We start from the raw sequence: 17,315 nt of genomic DNA, 5'->3' as shown, positions 1-17,315 counted from the left end.
CCCCCGGCGCCCCCCCCCCCCCCCCACCCCCCCCCACCCCCCGGGGGGGGTTCGTAAGCTCGTGGATAACGAGTGTAATTCTCCGCGCCTTCAGGTGAGGGTTTAGCTCTGGTCGGGGCGGGGTAGGTAGCCCAGGATACTTCAAGGGATGCGCAGATTTATGGGCGCCGAAGGACTCCAGGTGGTGATGTGGTTATGTTTCTTTTCTTTCCCTTTCTTACCTCATTTCTCTCTTGCTATCTACTCTTTTTGACTGGAAAATGACAGCTGGATGCAGGACTGCTTCCAGTAGTTTGGGACTGGGTTGTTCATAGCTCAACAGCTTACTACGTAATTTCAATACTAGTTTAAGTGAAATTTCAAGTATGAATAGTAAGGTTTCTTTTATGCATCTTTAGCAGGCCTGAAAACACCACCTGGCTCAACATAAGTGGCTTCCATGGCTAGCGGGGCAGATGCCTCAAACGAGTCTAGCACAACGTAACTATAAAATAAAATGCAGCGTTTTGTTCTATAGTGACCTCCAGAAAGCTGGGGGTGGCCGCGGGATCCAGATATAAACAACAGAATGAACAAAGTGATAGTTCTTCACGGGTGAAATATATACAAGCAATTTAATGTTACAGATTAGTTCTTGTGACCCTATGATGGTCATAGCCATTGCTAACTGATAAAGACTTCATAACAACTTCAGAATTAAGTTAGCTATGCCTGGCTACGTAATGAGGAGAGCTAGCACACGGCAGCGAGTATTTCATGAGCAGAATAAAAGTGATATTTTCTCAGTGGGCAACTCCCTTGTGTACTTTATTTCATGATGTAATCGTGCAGTTAGTTAAACAGTATTGGGAACCCCCTTGATAAGTAGCTGTCCGGTTGTTCTTAGCTTCTCTGTCATTTGCAGAGGATGAGATTGATGCTACCAGCTTGCATCAAATATTTAATGTTGTCCTTTTTCTTACAAACCTTGATTTAAAGTATTCAAAATGAACTAGGTAGGCTATTTAAATAAAATACAGGAGCGATTTTGAAAATATCAGTCACTTGCAATTTAAGATCACTGTGTGGAATGAATGATTTTTAAGATTTTTCATTAAAAATGAATCTATTAATTAATAGTATTTAAGCTCTGGAAATTTAAAGGTCTTTCCAATGGGACTTAATATTAAAAACAATTTTCTTTTAATTTACTTTGAATATTCATCCATTTTTTCTGGTTGTTTTTCAGTCCAGTACCCAGCGGGAAACTAGGCTTATGCTATCATGCGTCATTAACTTGAAGAACACAGTTTAATTTGAACGAACTTCGGCAATTCTTCTTTGTGTGTTGCATTTTGCAGATTATATTTGGAGCAGTAGAGCAAAAACGCAAAGCATTCTCAATTATTTTTGTAGATGAGTGGAATAATTGTACATTGCAACATGCAGAAATCTGTAGAATATGTGGAAAAAGAGGAGCAAGGAAAAAAAAGGAAAAATGGTTGGTTGGAATATCTTGGTTTGTGCTTTAATTGCTTTCAGTAAATTCAGTCCAAGGCATTACAATATGCTTAGCACTCCTCTTGAGTGGTGATCTTTAAGGTTTAAAACTGTGATCCAGAAGGCAGGTATTTCTGTGTGTGTATTACATTGAAAACTGTCATATGAAAGGTATGAGGAGTTCTTCTTGTCAGGATGGCACCGTATCTAAAAAGCGCTGACAGGTATAGAAAATTATTTATTCACAGTACGTTTGGTTTTATGGTTATTTTGGCAGATGATAAATAAAACCCAGCCAAGTTGTGAGGATTTTAATCAGCTTAACTGTATGCTGTGTATGTCACTGACAGCTGTGAAAATGACTTTATAAAGAAGAAACAAGAACAGTGCTTGAAAGTGTTTGTTTTATAAGTAAAAACTTTAGCAAAGAAACAAAACTAGCCATGTAATTATGGGAGATTGTTTTTATATATCCTCCCTGTGCTGTTCTCTTTCTAAATTGTCAGTGGTTTCCAACTTTTTTTGGAGTCGATTTTCACTTGGGAGGGTGACTAAGGCGGGATGTTGGGGGATCTAGCACCTTCCTTACATCTTGCTTCTGCCCCCGTTGCTTTTTCACCATGTCACTTCTTGCATCATTATGCTTTATTATTTGGGAGCTGCGGATGAGGATACCAATCTGGTTCCTAGATGCCAAATTGTACTGAGTGGCTGAGCTTGCTGAACTTAATTGCAGCAGTCCTTCATGTAATGAAACTTGCTGTAGCTGAATGTTGCCCTAAGAGTGAGATTAATAAATACATATGATAAAGCAAGCGTGTTTAGTTTTCCTGTACAGGGTTCTGTTGAAATGTAACACAAGAGTTTTTTTTTTTTTTTTTCCTGTTTCTGCATCACAGTTATTACAGACAAAAATCTGCAGAATAGTGATAATACTTGTCTGTAAGCTGGTAATTTGCTAAAACATAGTATCACTGAGAATGATTAAAAAAACAACCCCCAAAACAGCCACCATCCCTTAAAGTTGCTTAATAGTGACATTTGAAATAAGAAGACTGAAATTTGAAAGATGAGCGTCATTTTCAATGAGCTGTATTGGTAGAGAAACGCCACTGTTTGATACCCTGTTTGCAAGTGGGTGGGAATAACATGATTTGACTTTTTTTTTCTTTTTTTTTTTTTCCTTCAAGATATTTAGATTCTGCAAATCAAAATGTCACAAAAACTTCAAAAAGAAGCGGAATCCAAGAAAGATCAGATGGACCAAAGCATTCCGGAAAGCAGCTGGCAAAGAATTGACAGTGGTAAGCAGATGAACTTCTTCCGTTACGCTTTACACTAACTCACCAAAACGGCAGTAGGCCAGCCTTTCCACTTCTAAACACATCAGGTGAACTAGTTGAATATTTTATTGTTTAGTTAGATGAGCACCAGGATTGGAGTTAGCGTAGAAAAGAGGGATTGTGGAAGAGTATGTGAATTTCCTCGAGGGTGAGCTATTCATTTGGTTTGACTATAACACTGAACTTTGCATTTTGGCTCCTGTGTGAAAGCCAGTTGCATATATCCACAATACCTGCAAAACGCAAGCTATGCTTTTTCCATCTGTGAACCTTCTGCTCTGTGAACATAGACCTTGGGTAACTGTATTTTTGCACAGTCAGATAATCTGGTTTACAGGGTGCCTGTAAGAAGTCTCTCCATAGAAACACCTAAGTTACCTTTGGAAATTTCCTGAAAGCCTACAGGATATAGGGAAAGTCTTTGCATAGATAGGAATGTTTCGAAAAGAGTGTATGAGAACTTAAGATAGTTAAAAAGAAAAGACACAGTTAACTTCAGTGGTAAAAATACTAAGTACTCATATTTTACAGGACGGTCCTTAAGTAATAAATGTTGCCAGGTGGTTGTTCACAAAGTATTTCTGAAGGACTGGCTTTTTCTTCGCCTTACGAGTGACTGAGGGCACTGACATTATGTCCTGTCACACTTGGAATTTAGAAGAATTTTGGCCGGTGTTCTGTTTTGTTTTGTTTTTTACACATTTTGATGTTATGCCATGGTGAAGACTAGTTTTTGTTTCATAAAGGAGCAAAGTTTGAGTCTGTGTGTGCCATTTCTTGCTACTACATATTGTAGCTCTCATTGGAGCTGTCTTTCCATGAAGTGAAGATTTACTGTTACAAAAAAAAAGAGCCTGTAGGTAAGGAAAAATCTTCAGATAAAATTGGTGCAAAAATAATTATGTCTAGAAGAAAAAAAAAAACCTCCCATCAGCCCACCCCAAACCCTACAGTGTCATCAATTGAAATATTTCACCATTTCAGATGATTTTATGTTGTTATGATATTCTTAAAATGAAATAACATTTCTTGAACTCTTTCAAAATTCTGGGCTGTAGAATAATGACTACACATTTTAAGTTTTGCCTTCTATCTGCCTAGTCTACTCTGTAGTTCCTACTTCACTTTAGAACTTTTCTGTTCACTTTGTCTTGTTAGAAAGAAAATAGTCAAAGGAGATGGTTTGGTAAACAGTTATTTTCAGGCAAATCACTGTGGTATGTGACACTTTGAGGTCAAACACTAATATATTCCCTTCTAGTCTAGTAATCTCTAAATGTATTTAAAATATAGGAATCGAGAATATTAATAGTTGAGTGCTACAGTCAGAATGTATTGATCTAAATATGCTTCTGTATGTAATCTGTATTTACTTGTTCTTCATACAGGATAATTCATTTGAATTTGAAAAACGTAGAAACGAGCCAGTGAAATACCAGAGAGAGTTGTGGAACAAGACTGGTGAGTCATGTTAGAAAAAAACAAAAGAGTAACTGTGAGGAGTGAACTTGTACTTTACATGAACATGTTTTCAGGAGACTACTTAGAATAGTTACGCTCTTTAATGATTGTTCTTGGAAATTACTAAGAGTCATGACCAAATTCTTAGGTGTGGGGCTGTTGTGAATGGGTATGGGGTTTTGCTTGATTTTATTCTATTTGTTTATTTTCAGAAACTGTTTAGAAAACCAGGTGTAGCATTACTGTATTTTGAACTGTTATCTTTGAAAAAGCCTTGGTTGTTCTCCAGAATTCTAAGAGGCTCCCAGTGTAAGCCTCTTACACTAATGCCATTGTTTGTTCCCATTCATTCTGCTTTAGTTTGTTTTATAAATAATATAAATGATATAAAATGGGAGAGTTACTTTGTAAGTTAGGAGTGAATGCCAGAAAGGGGAAGATGGTAACTTGCATGGATTTCAAATAGAGTAAGAGTCTTTTCTTGTGATGCTTAACTGTAGAAAATGTATGTAGGCATAAAAGTGAAACCATTAATAAGTTTTAAAATATAATTCATCATTATCAAAAAATTCTGTTCTCTTTGAAGAAGGAAGAACTTCTGTGCAGTATGATTTCCCTCTGATGGAGAGGTTTCATATTATGGAGTAGCGTTGCTCTGTAAAATAACATGTATTTTCTACTGTATCTATGTAAGCACTCTTACAGCAACTTCTGCTTTGTTTCAGTTGATGCAATGAAGAGAGTGGAGGAAATCAAGCAGAAACGCCAAGCTAGATTTATTATGAACAGGTGAGGAGAAGTATTTGTATTACAGGAGCTCTTGCAAATCTGTACCAGACAGTCTTTCCAGAAAAATGACAATTAGGAGTTTTAAATGGTTATTTGCTTTGTTACATATACAGTAGTCCAAGTGATGAGGTAAAATAGTTTGAGTGGAGTCTGCTGTGCTACCTAGCTACTATGCTACATGGGCTGTCAAAGAATATACAGCTTTTACACATGCAATTGTAATAGCTTTATTTCATTATGTGTAGCTTGGATTTCCAGATTTAAACACATTTCTAATAAGAGTTGATAGTGCTAGCTTTCTGATTTTGAATCCAATATGTACTTAAATAGGTTTTCAAATAGTTTTTACGTTTATTTGCTTACAGTCAGAGTTACTTACATACCTTTAGCTAAATATGTGTGTCATAGATTAAACAGAAAACATCCACCACCTCTTTAAAGGTAATTTAATTTAATGTCCCCCATCCTCCAGATTAAAGAAGAGCAAAGAATTGCAGAAGGCAGAAGATATAAAAGAAGTCAAACAGAATATCCACCTTCTTCGTGCTCCACATGCAGGTAAGTTTTGTGTATACTCTTAAAGTATAACTATATATATCTAAAGTATATAAACTCTTAAAGTATACAATTTTGTGATGAATATTGATCTCTTTTTAGTATGACTTACCCAACTCATCAATAATCATATGCTTTTTTTTTTTAACATTGAATTTGTGTATTGAATGTGAAGTATAGCTCTTATCACGAAATGTGAGCAATGTCCTTGTTCTGAATCAAACATATCTTTTTATTTATTTGGTCCTGCATTCATCCCTTCTTACTGCAGTGTTTTAATTTTATTGCACCTAGTACCTGGTACTTTCAGAACTGCAAGTCTCTTAATCGGTGTATTTATATAAGTCTTCCCTTTGAATTGAATCATTTGAACTCAACAGCCAGTCACATTAATTAATATAAAATACAGGATTTGTTTTTTCATTAGCTAATTGTGGAAATGTAGCTTTGTTTTTTTGTAGCTCACTGTGTGAACTTACATGAGAATACTGTTTCTGCGATGTAATCCTAACTTTTTTGATATAATGGTAATTTTGCTAATTTTGACTAAAACGTCTGTCTAGTACAGATAAAATATTGTATATTCTTTGTCAGGGAACTGAGTTTTTAAGTTGGCTTTGAGTTGCAGATACCTATTCCTCCTAAATAATTTTCTGTTCTCCAAACACCTTATTGAAAGTGCTATTTTGTGTTAGATGATGTTGATAAAAACGGATTATAAAGATTATTTATTTTTAAAAATACAGCTAATGGAACACAATGATAGAGATATTTTTTTTTTTAAAAAAAGAACCAACACTTATATCCAGTAGTTCTTGTTCTATAAAAATTACTAATGACCTTGTCTCAGTTGGAGGTAGGTTACTTTATTAGACGTTAACTAGAAACCTGTTATGTTTTTTCTGTTTGTGTTACGTACAAATCTTAAGACTGCAGCTATGTGAAACAGGCTTTTGTTAGGACATATTTATGCTTTTGTTTCTTTTTTAGCTTTGCTTATGTTAAGGGAATGATGCACAATAACGTGCATTTGTTTCTCAGGCAACATAAGTTTTCCCTTTCAGTGTTTTGGATTAAAGAGCAGAAACAAACGTCAGTCCTGTTTTTTTTTTTTTTTTTTTTTTCATTTTGGTAGCATTATTAAGAGGTAACATTATTGCCATCCAACACACCATTCAGGACAGCTGAAATCTTTTTGCTAGCTATGTAAATGGAAAAATATGTTGACTGCATTTTAGACTTTTGCATAAAAACTGTATCAGCTTTTCTATTACAACAATTCAGGTTGTTTTGCCTGTTGAGACATCTTGAATTTAATATTTCTTTGTTTTGAAGGCAAACCAAAACAGCTGGAAGAGAAAATGGTGCAGAAGCTACAAGAGGATGTGGATATGGAAGAAGTCTCTTAAAATGCTTGTATCTTTTATTGTCATATCTTCAACAGTTAACAATTGCTTACTGCTGCACCTGGCATCGTTCAGACCTATGCTTACAGTTGAAGAAAAATACATTTTAATAAACAGTGGCTGTTACAGTTTGATTTTTTTTTTTTTTTTATAAAAAAAATAATATGAATAATGGTTTGGGCAGTACTTCAGTTATCTGAGTGGAGAAAAGCTTGTCAGCAGGATGAAAAATAAAGCATATTATTTGAGATAGTGTGTTTGTTCTTACCTAGAAAGAAAATGTACTTTTCCTTTTCCCTGATAACTCAAGGAGTAAAAGATGTTAGCACTACACTTATTTTGCCTATTCTTCTGTAGCAGTGAAAGCAGATAAAAGTGTATTTTAATGGTTACGAGGTGGGGCAAGGTGTATTACTTTTATTCAGTGCAATGCAGAAATTTGTTTTCACCCTGGTCATTGGGAATGTTTTTGAGTTTGTTATGAATGCAGATGATTTTTGTTTCATCTCCTCTTTAAGTCAACTTCCCCCCAAATTACAGTGCAATTGACATTAAGCCTGGCAAACCTAACATTGATGTAGGACTGGCTGCTGTTTGGAAAACAGTAATGGTGATAGCATCTGGTCTGAAGTTTGAACCACCATTCTCCTGAGCTACTGGAATTCAAATCTGACATGTAATCAAGCTGATTAAGATGCTGAATAAATGATGCTTCTGACTGTTTTTACCTAATGCTGAGGATTATTTTGATAGAAAGGAAGCTCATGTTAAGTGTAGGTATTTTGCATATTGTGATGGTATTTATTCAGTGTGTCATCAGTACTGAGATAAATTCACTGCTTTTTTTAAACTGCATACAGTTCTCTACAACACTGTGATAAGAGAAGCTTTCTGAAAACATTTAAGATAGTATTTACTCCTGTCAGTGATAATTTCCCTGAAAAATAATTATTAGTTTATTCCAGATTTGAGTATGCTCTGTATCAACTCATAAACTTCCTCATATCTATTGTCTCTTTTTTATTTTATGATGTGCCCTGTTTTACCAAAATATTTGATGTCGTTAATCCTTGAAGTGGGATACGAGGGATACTAAAATCTCATTACAGATTTTTTAACTGAATTTAAAGAGCTAAAGTTTAGTGTGTCCTAAGTTTTATTTTTTTTTCCAAAAATAATAACTAAATTTGTGCTAAGCAGAGAAATCAGATGGGATTCATCACCTGTTTTGCACTATGTATAAAAAAAATCTCTTGCTTAGTACGAGGGCTTTTTTGTATTAAAAGACTTATACTACATAGTATCTGTATTTTTTCTGTCCACTTATCTTTAAATGCACTACACTACTTAGGACACCTGTTGGATTAATTGTTAACTCTTTTCTATGAACGTCTGTCAGTGAAGTGGTCATTGTACAGTAGCTGATAAGAACCTTTTGGGGAGCACACTGCAACATAGATCCTAAGTGTCCTGCCAGTTGTATGAGTTTAATCTGTGTGTCTCTTCCTATCCAACTGTGTAACAGTAAATTGCAAGCAAGGGCTAGTTGAAAGTTAATACTGCAGTTCTCCGTCGTTGTGCAGGTATGCCATTTCCCTGGAAGCCTGCTGCGAACACCATGTGAGTATGTAGGATGTAAGTGAATAGTTAGAAAATAAAATCAAATTGTCTTGGGTGACGGTTTTCTGCTTCAGTTGTTTAGCTTGGATGCTGGCTTCTGGAGGTTCGCTGTCATGTGGGATCTGGGAGCTCTTACCTGACTGCTGCCTGTGGGGTCCAGAGAGACCTGGGGCTACTTATAGCACTGTCTTAAGTGCAGAGATGGCTTCGTAGATCTGTTAGCAAGTTTTACTCCTTTTTATGTGTGTGGCTATTGTCTGAAGCCTTGCTGGTCAGCAGTTCCTTGTGGGGCACCATTTCTGCCACGCCTGGTAAGCCTGTGGCCTGCACTGAGTGACACCTTCGTAGAAATAATAACTTCAGTTTCTGTGGAATGCTAAATTAGTGGGAGATGGGTGTAAGTGTTCATTTCAGTGTATTAGGCTGCTTATCAAATGTGGCTCTGCTGCCAGAGATGGAGGAACAGCGCAGTGGTACCTGTGCCAGGTGGGCAGGGCGAGCTCCTGAGGTAAAACTGCCCTGAAACCGCTGCCCTGAGCCCATGGAGGGTGCGGGCCTGCTCCCCGCAGCTGCGTTTTGCCAGAGGTCGTCGATGCTTTCTCAAGAAGTAAGATCTGGAGATGCTTCCTCTTACTCATGGCCTTTGATTGCTTTGGTGATTCATCGATTCTTGCTTCAGGTGTGTGTGGAATCTCTTGGGTCTTGGTGAAGTTTTGATTCCAAGTCAGAGAACTACAAGAACCGTAAGTGGTGGGTAGTGGGGGAGGTTTCTGCTTCGCTTGTTTTGCTTGCTTTTATTTTCAGGCCTCCCTGTCAGTCTTTCCTTTGCAAGTACTGACTAAAAGTGTAAAAAAAAACAAAAACCAAACAAACCTGGTTTTCTCTATAATCAAATTGTGCTGACCATGTCTTTCTACGTTTTTGGAAAATCTGACTTTTTAGTACTTCATAAGGGAAAAATTTGTGGCTAACAGCACAAATGGCAGTTTTGCAAACTAGTTGAGAAACAAAAGGTGTTAGATATAGTAAACATGTTGAAAATACAACTTTTTTCCTGTAACTGTACACAAAAGCTTACAGCTTATAACCCTTGTTCAACTTTTGTTTGTTTGTTTGTTTGTTTGTTTTAATCTCCTAAATATTAGATTTGCTTGCATGCCTTTTAAATATTGAAAAGTAGTTCCTGAGAGAAGCTTGATGGTGTCTGGGAACTTTCATTTTGCAATAAAATGTGGGTGTGTTCATATTGTAATCTCTGTAGCTAACTGACTTCAGATGTTTGCAGTAAGAGTGCTGGAGCCCCAAACACATCCTAGGTCTGTCCTTCTGCAACACAAAGAAACATAAATCATTTCAATCTGGTGACATGGTCACATGTGTCGATGGCTGGAACTGCAATATAGACAGCTGCTAATAGGTCCAAAGGCTTATATCCCAGGAGAAGATATTTCAGCCTCCAGGCTGTTCAATTCCTCATTTACTGCTCTGGTCTCAAAGATTCAATCTCCTTCACCAGCCTAGCTTATTTATGGGTTTCACTGAACTGCGACCAGAGAGAGCAGAAAGCAGAAATAAATCAATCGCTGGTGAAATTAAGTCTGCTTGTTACCTGTTTTTAGATCCAAATTTTAAAAGGCCTTATGTGAAGAAGTACAGAAGGTATTTTAAAATTGTTATTGGTAATAGTCCAAATTCCGTCATTAGTTATTTTGATATTATTTGAAGGTGCCTAAACAAAAAGCATTGACCAGTTTGGTGTTATTTGCTAAATACCGGAAGTTTTTTTGTGTGTGACCTGATGACATGATGATAGCCGTGATGTTTAGAACAAGCAGCATTACTCAAGTACAGGTAGGGGCAGAGTGGATTTGTGGAGATAGTGTTTGAAGATGTTCTTTGGTGGTTCTTTTCCTCTCGCTTAGATCTTTAATTTTCTGTTTTGTTAGGTAAAGTCACTCCTGTTCAGTAAAATGTCCTGAGTAATTTTTCAAGGTGAAGCAACAGCAGGTTTTGTGTATATGGCAGTGAAGTATGTTACTGAATATCGGATCTAGCTCTACAAGCAGAGTTATTTACTAGTGCAATTGTTTTGGTACAGGAGGCAGGCCTGAACAAAAATAGATGTGTTATTTATAAGGCATTAGTATTGTGCTTCCATGGCTTATCGCCTGGGATTGAGGTGAGGGTCTCTGCTTAATTGAGAGGAACTTCTTTACTGTCTATGTAAGCTGTTTTCTGTAAAGCTCTGCTCCGTGCTAAACTTGCTGATTAAGAGAATTGCTTCTGTAATCCACTTTGACTGAAGTGATTCTTGAGTTGAGAATTTGAGAGCTTTCTTAGTTCTTGTCAAAATAAAAAGCTGTCAATAATTCGCTCTGTGTTGAGGCTCACAATGGTTACAGTATTGATGTTTTATGTGAGATGCTGCCAAGTGTAAGGCTTCCAGCTTTTAAACCTCACTACTGAAATTCACCCTAAAAAGCAGCACCCGGTAAGGTGAGTGGTGGAAAGATCAGATGTTTTTCTCTTGCAGTGATCATTGCCCGTTATTTACAGCACTCAGCAAGCTTAGATTGCATTTCAAATCCCCTTGTATTCCGATTCAGGTTCAGAAGGGTCCTCTGAGAGACCAGGACATATGTACACCCTGACACATGACCTGGGGACAGAGGAGTACAGGCCATACAGGTTGAGCTCTCTTCATAAAGGTGCCACACTTGCACTCAGTAGTCTCGGAACTTAGCTGTGAAGACAACTTTTCTTCTAACAAGCCTAACAAACTGATGCTTGGTTTGAAATTCAGAAAGAGCCCACCAGACTGGCACCTCGACTGCTCCTGACTTCTCTGGTTTGTTGTGTCTGGGTACAGATGTGAAGACATTTGGGGTTAATTTGATTAGGTCTGCTGAGGATGAGAATACTCTCGGGATAATTTTTTTATTATTATTATTTTTTTTAAATAGAAGATACAAATATCATAATGTGATGCTAGTTCACGTGTGATGTTTACAAAGAAGTAGCAGTTACCCTTGAGCAAGGAATAAATTCAGAATGATCTGTTCATGAAGCACATTTATCCAGGGTTCCTCAGGGCTTGGCCTTGCTGCTGCTTGGGTTGTCTCATATAGAAGATCCCGCAGGGTATCTGTGATGCTGCTTTTAAAAGACTTGTGCTTTTTCTCCATGGATGCTTACCTGTGTGTCTGGTGTTAACCTGGCAGGTGATGTTGTCACTGGCACTGACAGAAAGCTGTGATACAAAGGTGACAGGAAGCATTCTTCACTTTCCACAGCTGGTGTAGATTAATTTGCTTCCAAAGAGAAGGAGATGGCTCTCTGGGAATTGCTTTTAACTGTTGAAGGCTTTCTACAGCAGACCTGGAGAATTCAGGTTCTGCTAAAAAACATACAGCATACAGCTGCGAACACAGGAGCTATTCTTAGGTCAAACTAAAGGTGCTTGAGCAGGGCAAAAACCTCTGTCTCATAACAAATTTAACCACATTCTCTGTTGGTAGGAAAACAGTGTCTGCAGGTAGCAATATTGCAAGCGAGCATTTCCAGTGGTCATGAGGGTCTGCTCTTCCCTCAGTTCAATTGGTTTTGTTATTATATCATATTTAATGATCTACATTAACTTGGTCATACAAGGAACATCCAAGCCATACTGTCTCCACTTTCTAAGGATGTACTAAATTTTGCTGAACTATCTACTACGACAATTGCTTTGAACAGTCATTTGAATCTGCCTTAAGTTCATGAGATTCATTTATTTGACCAAATCTTGCTAATAGTTTTTCATTTTCCATGGTGACTGAGTTTAATTTTGGAAACCTTTAATGTTTTTAGCCTGACAATACAGGAACTTTCGTGACGGTTCATATCTAAAGTCCCTTTAACCTCGTGCTCATGATGGTGGCCAGTATGACAGATCTTTTCAGAGAAGTACAACAAAGCATGCATCATCCGAGTGATCTTTTTTTGTGTATGTGCTATCATCCCAAACTCAAGCAGTCTGAATTTAGGGATTTCTTTGGAAATTGCTGGTGAACCATTGTAATTTTGAAACTCGTTATACTTTTATCTCTCAAATGTAATGTAATTAACAGTACTCTTTAATTGTTTATTATGGGAAATATTTGTGTTTCAGACTTGATACTATCAGGTTTTCTGTAGTTCTGGTGTTCTGAGAAGCTGAATAATCATGCTCTTGTTGCCTTCTCTGCAGCATTTGTTGGACTGCGGGCCTCCAGTTACCTATTTTCCAAACCAAAGGGTTCTAATTTATTATCCTGTTCTGCAGAAAGCCATACTCTGAGCATTGTTGCTCTTTTCTACATATGAAGTGCTTTCCTGGTTTATAGGATGGGATGATGAGAAATTCTTACCATGTGCAAGATAGGGAGATGCCCTGGATGCCTGCACTGTTTTTCTTTTATTATTTTTTTCTTGTGTATCTAACTGTTTTTTTGACCAATACCTGCTAGCTTTTTCCTGCATATGTTGCAGAAAGAAGATAAGTTTCCCTTTGCTCCCCTTTCTTTTGATTTTAAACTTGCCAGGTCATTCAAAGAATATCACTAAATATCTTCAGTGAACAGCCAAGTCTGTGACAACCTGCATGCATCAGACATCATGTTTAGGGTTTTGCTTTTAAGAGAAGCGAGATATACAACGTTATAAAAAAATAAACAGACACAACTGCAAAGGGATTAAATTCTGTCAAAACAGATCTCAACAGATGGGCATGTGCTGCTCTTAACAAGCCAAGAATATCACCTTGAATGCTCTTTGCTCATGAGAACTGTGACTTGGAAGTGAGCAATACAGTTGTGTTAAATGCTTGAGCAACTACATGGTTGTAGATGCAGGGAAGTGTTCACCAGCATGAAGTTTTATGAATCATTTACCTTTTTAAAAGTAATTTCTGCCATCCTAAGTACAGTATGCTATTTCCCTTCCCACGTGTTTCTTGTAATAGCTGGGAGGTGAGTAGACAGCTTCAGGTCAACAGAGCTGAATTTTATTCCTGGTTCTGCTTCCCTCAGTAATTGTATTCAAGTTGCTTAGCGTTTCTTGGTACTCTCTAAAATAGTCTACCTGATCCCAAGGAGTACATTCTGTCTCTTTCATCTGAAAGTGGGACTTTCCCAGCAATTAATCTTAATTTTGTCATAGAAGCCTGCAGGACATCTTTGTGTCATTTCAATCTTTCTCGCTTTACCAGCTCTGAAAGTGGTTTTCATTCATCCTTTCCATTTTTTTGATAGATTTGGGTCACCAGCTGGGGATTTTAGGGACAGTTTTACTGGTTACGGTGGAAGTCAGATGGGACTGTTAATGTGCTCGCATGATACAAGTCTGTATAACGTGCCAGATGCAGTGCCATTCAGTAATGACTCCATTGATCTGACCCCATACCCCTGGCTGGGAATAAAGACACTCCCATGAGAACAAGAAGTTGGCTGCTGTTCCGCTGTGCCTAGGGTGTGGGACATCTAACTTACTTCTGCTCAATTTATATAGAAATTCCTGTAGTTCTTAGATTTTGTAACATTTTGTGTTCTGTATGATTTTCCTTTAAGCCATGTTTCAGAAGCGCTCTCTGCTTATGCAATTTAGAAATCCTAATAGACCAGCATAAGTATAGTAGCAATCAAACGTGGCACTGAAATCTGTATTTATTATCACTAGGGAGACGGCAGGAGAGCTGAAATATTCCCAAAGTATTCACTCAAGATGTAGTCATATGTATTTTGTGATTCCAAGGTTGCAGACTTTGATTTATAGCCTGAAATGTAATGCAGCATTTTAAAATACAATTTAAAACCTTTTTTCCTAACCCTTCAAGCTTATGAAGAATGAATTTCGGCCAAGTGTGAATACCTTAAAGAAGTGATGTCTTACTCTGCAGATAAGCAAAACGGTCAGATGCACTTGCACTACACTAAGTCCAGTTTTAATTCTGACTTGTGTTAATCAAAATTAAAACTATTGACTCTTCAGTTTTTTTCACTACAACAACACTTTAATTTAATCTCACAGTCCCAAAATCTCTCGTACTAGCTGACAGTCCTGAAGGTTTTTAAGCTGAAGTTGTTACTGATGATAAAAATCTTTCTGGTTTACTGAAAAGTCAAAGGAAAGGTAAATTCAAATCCAAATAAACAGTACGCGGCTTGCTATACTAAATGTGTGTTTTCATAGATAACTCTTAAGTATCTTTATTTTCTCTTTGAAACAAAGCAAAGATGACCCAGGAAATTGGTGCTGGAAAATCATGGATAAAAATTATGAGGGAGAATAAAGCCCTTGGCTAACATCAGATTTGTATGACCTATGCTTTAGAAACTTGATCTGACTGAGCCATTGTAGCCCGAAGGAAACGAGTATCTTTCTTGAAAACTTCATGATGGGATCCCAGATGATCACTAACCTAGGGCGTACTTCTAAGGATGCAGCAAATGCAGTCAGGAAAGACTTCGTTTCCTGGATTAAAAAAAAAAGTCTTGGAATGAGTCTTAACATCCAGTCATTAACATTAGAAACTCGAATCAATCACTGAAATGTCTTTTGCTCTTCCTTCCCCGGCATTCTATTTATGGGGTGGTGAGGGTTTGATACAGCAGCCCAATAAGGTATTTAGTGTGCTGTGATTCAGCTGCTTGGCAGAAGACCCCGCTTTGGCAGTTCCCAAACTGATCTTTTGAAGTACTCCTGAGGGAAGGAGACTTCTTTCCAGAACTGTTCTCCTTTGGTGTGGCCATCTGTCTCCACACAGTCATTTGGGCAAAATATGAACTACAAACAGGAAATTGCCCAGTTGCCAGATTAGCTGCAGAATATGCACTAATGCGCTACTCATTCATGAGGATTTAGTGCCAGGGCTCTTTGCTAGGGATAAAATACAATATCATATTTTCTCTTCCTGTCAGTGTTGGATTATAAACTAAATCCTGCTCGTTTTACTTCCAGAAGTAGTCCCAGAGGATTTTGGTGGGATTAATTGCATATGAAAAAGCAAGCAGGATTTGGCATTCTGTGTACTTTGAAAATGAAATAGAGGTAAACATTATCAAAAGCTTGAGCTTACTGATGCTATTTCAGCTTGCCTTGTGATCTGAATCTTTTCTGCTGAACAATTCTTTATAGATGATCGTGTAACTTTAGAAAAAAATGCTTAGAGGTCTGAAAAGGAGAGGACTTCAATTAAGCAAAGAGTTGAAATATTTACTTAAGTGTATCTCCCTGTCTAGAGTTAGGCATGTGTTTATGTGCTTTTTCTGGACTATATGAGTTAACAAAGAACTTGATTCCTTTTTTTTTTTTTTTTTTTTTCCTCACTTGTACATATATTGTTTTTTCTCTTTTTCCCCCGTTGTAATATTCTAAAGCTTCTGCTGGGGAAAGTATGCAAAACATCTACACGATATGTTGGGAAATGATATCCTGAAAAGCTTTAGGTGAATTTAGAGATGAAGAGCTCCAAACAGTAAAAGTTGGTGCTTGATGAACTTGAGGCAGCTGTAGCATCAGCCATCCTAGATTTTATATGAGGAGGGAGTAGATGAAGCTCTGTCAGAACAGACCTAAACCAATTTTTTACCCTTCTAATCTTTTGTAATCCATTTTTATGGCTTTTCAGGAGGTAAGGATATTTCACCTACCTTAGTCTTTGACCTTTTTGAGGTTGCCAATTTATAATTAAAGATTGATTTGGAATGCTGTGTAAAATCTGTTTCAATTACTTGTTCTCCTGCAGACTCAAACTGTGAGTTTATAGTACTCCAGAAGGAGCCCTGGGGGAAGGTTGGCTTTCCTGGGGAGGGAATGGAGGAGTCTCGGGTACCCACACACCCTGGGAGCATGGAGTGTGTGGGCAAGCAGGTCAAGAAAACCAGTGTTTTAACTTATCCAAGTTCTTCAGATGCAGAGGATGGACCTAAGATGAGAGCCAGAGTGGGCTGGTTAATCCCATCAGCCCAGGAGCACCATTGGTTTTTGAAACCTAATTTCAAGATCCTGAAAATCAGAAATAATCTCAGGTGGAGTCAGTGGGCCTGTGTGGAGGCTGAGCCATGGAGAAGGGAGGAAGGTTTGCCTGATGCCTTGAGTGCCATAGCTGCAGGGTTTCTTTGCAGCATGGTTTCCTTGCTGCTCTCTGTTATTTCTCTATCTGTAAAACTAATGCTAAGCATTGTGCAAAGATAACATCCAGTCTGCCTTGGCTGTGTTGTGCCTCGAGGTAGAAAGAAGTAAGCTGTGTCTGAGGCCTTCCCCTATTCTAGGCAGACTGACCCCACAGCAGCTGTTGTGCAGACGGTGCAGAGCAACAGCTTTTGATAAATGAGAAATTTCTCGTGTACTTTCTCACAGCCCAGCAGCTGTTTGCTCCAGCCATCATCATTATCCTCCACAGCATCCTCCAGAGCGCCCTCCGTACCTGTCCTCTGACTCCTTGCATGGCAGTGTCTAGTCCTTTGTTAGTGCAGAGGTCCTGCTCTGATAAACATGTCTTGGGCAGCAGGGATGCACAAAAATGCAGCTGCATTTTGAAAACTTCATATAAAATATGTTTATATGAAGCCTAAGTCCGTGATTCCTGTCCTGAAGTTTTTGTTCTGAGGAAGCATGTTAACTACTTCAGTGAACAAAAAAGACC

The 17,315-nt window shown here is 37.8% G+C and overlaps 1 protein-coding gene and 1 long non-coding RNA gene across 2 annotated transcripts in view; both read left to right on the top strand.

Moving 5' to 3' along the window:
- The window catches only part of RSL24D1 (ribosomal L24 domain containing 1), a 13,458-nt gene extending 5,430 nt beyond the window's left edge, over positions 1-8,028 (top strand). The window contains exons 2-6 of the mRNA XM_035335961.1: positions 2,670-2,783; positions 4,211-4,283; positions 5,009-5,072; positions 5,545-5,630; positions 6,963-8,028. Of these exons, the coding sequence (XP_035191852.1) occupies positions 2,670-2,783; positions 4,211-4,283; positions 5,009-5,072; positions 5,545-5,630; positions 6,963-7,036 (411 nt within the window). The 3' untranslated portion in view covers positions 7,037-8,028. The remainder of the gene's footprint in view (positions 1-2,669; positions 2,784-4,210; positions 4,284-5,008; positions 5,073-5,544; positions 5,631-6,962) is intronic.
- Positions 8,029-14,496: 6,468 nt separating this feature from the next.
- The window catches only part of LOC118172206, a 47,802-nt gene continuing 44,983 nt past the window's right edge, over positions 14,497-17,315 (top strand). Inside the window, exon 1 of the long non-coding RNA XR_004753587.1 lies at positions 14,497-14,579. This is a non-coding gene — a long non-coding RNA (uncharacterized LOC118172206). The remainder of the gene's footprint in view (positions 14,580-17,315) is intronic.

This window comes from Oxyura jamaicensis, chromosome 10 (genome assembly GCF_011077185.1).
Source record: "Oxyura jamaicensis isolate SHBP4307 breed ruddy duck chromosome 10, BPBGC_Ojam_1.0, whole genome shotgun sequence".
Classification (NCBI taxonomy): Eukaryota; Metazoa; Chordata; class Aves; order Anseriformes; family Anatidae; genus Oxyura; species Oxyura jamaicensis.
The sequence above is the reverse complement of the archived record's forward strand: the minus strand, read 5'-3'. Positions and strand labels throughout refer to the sequence as shown.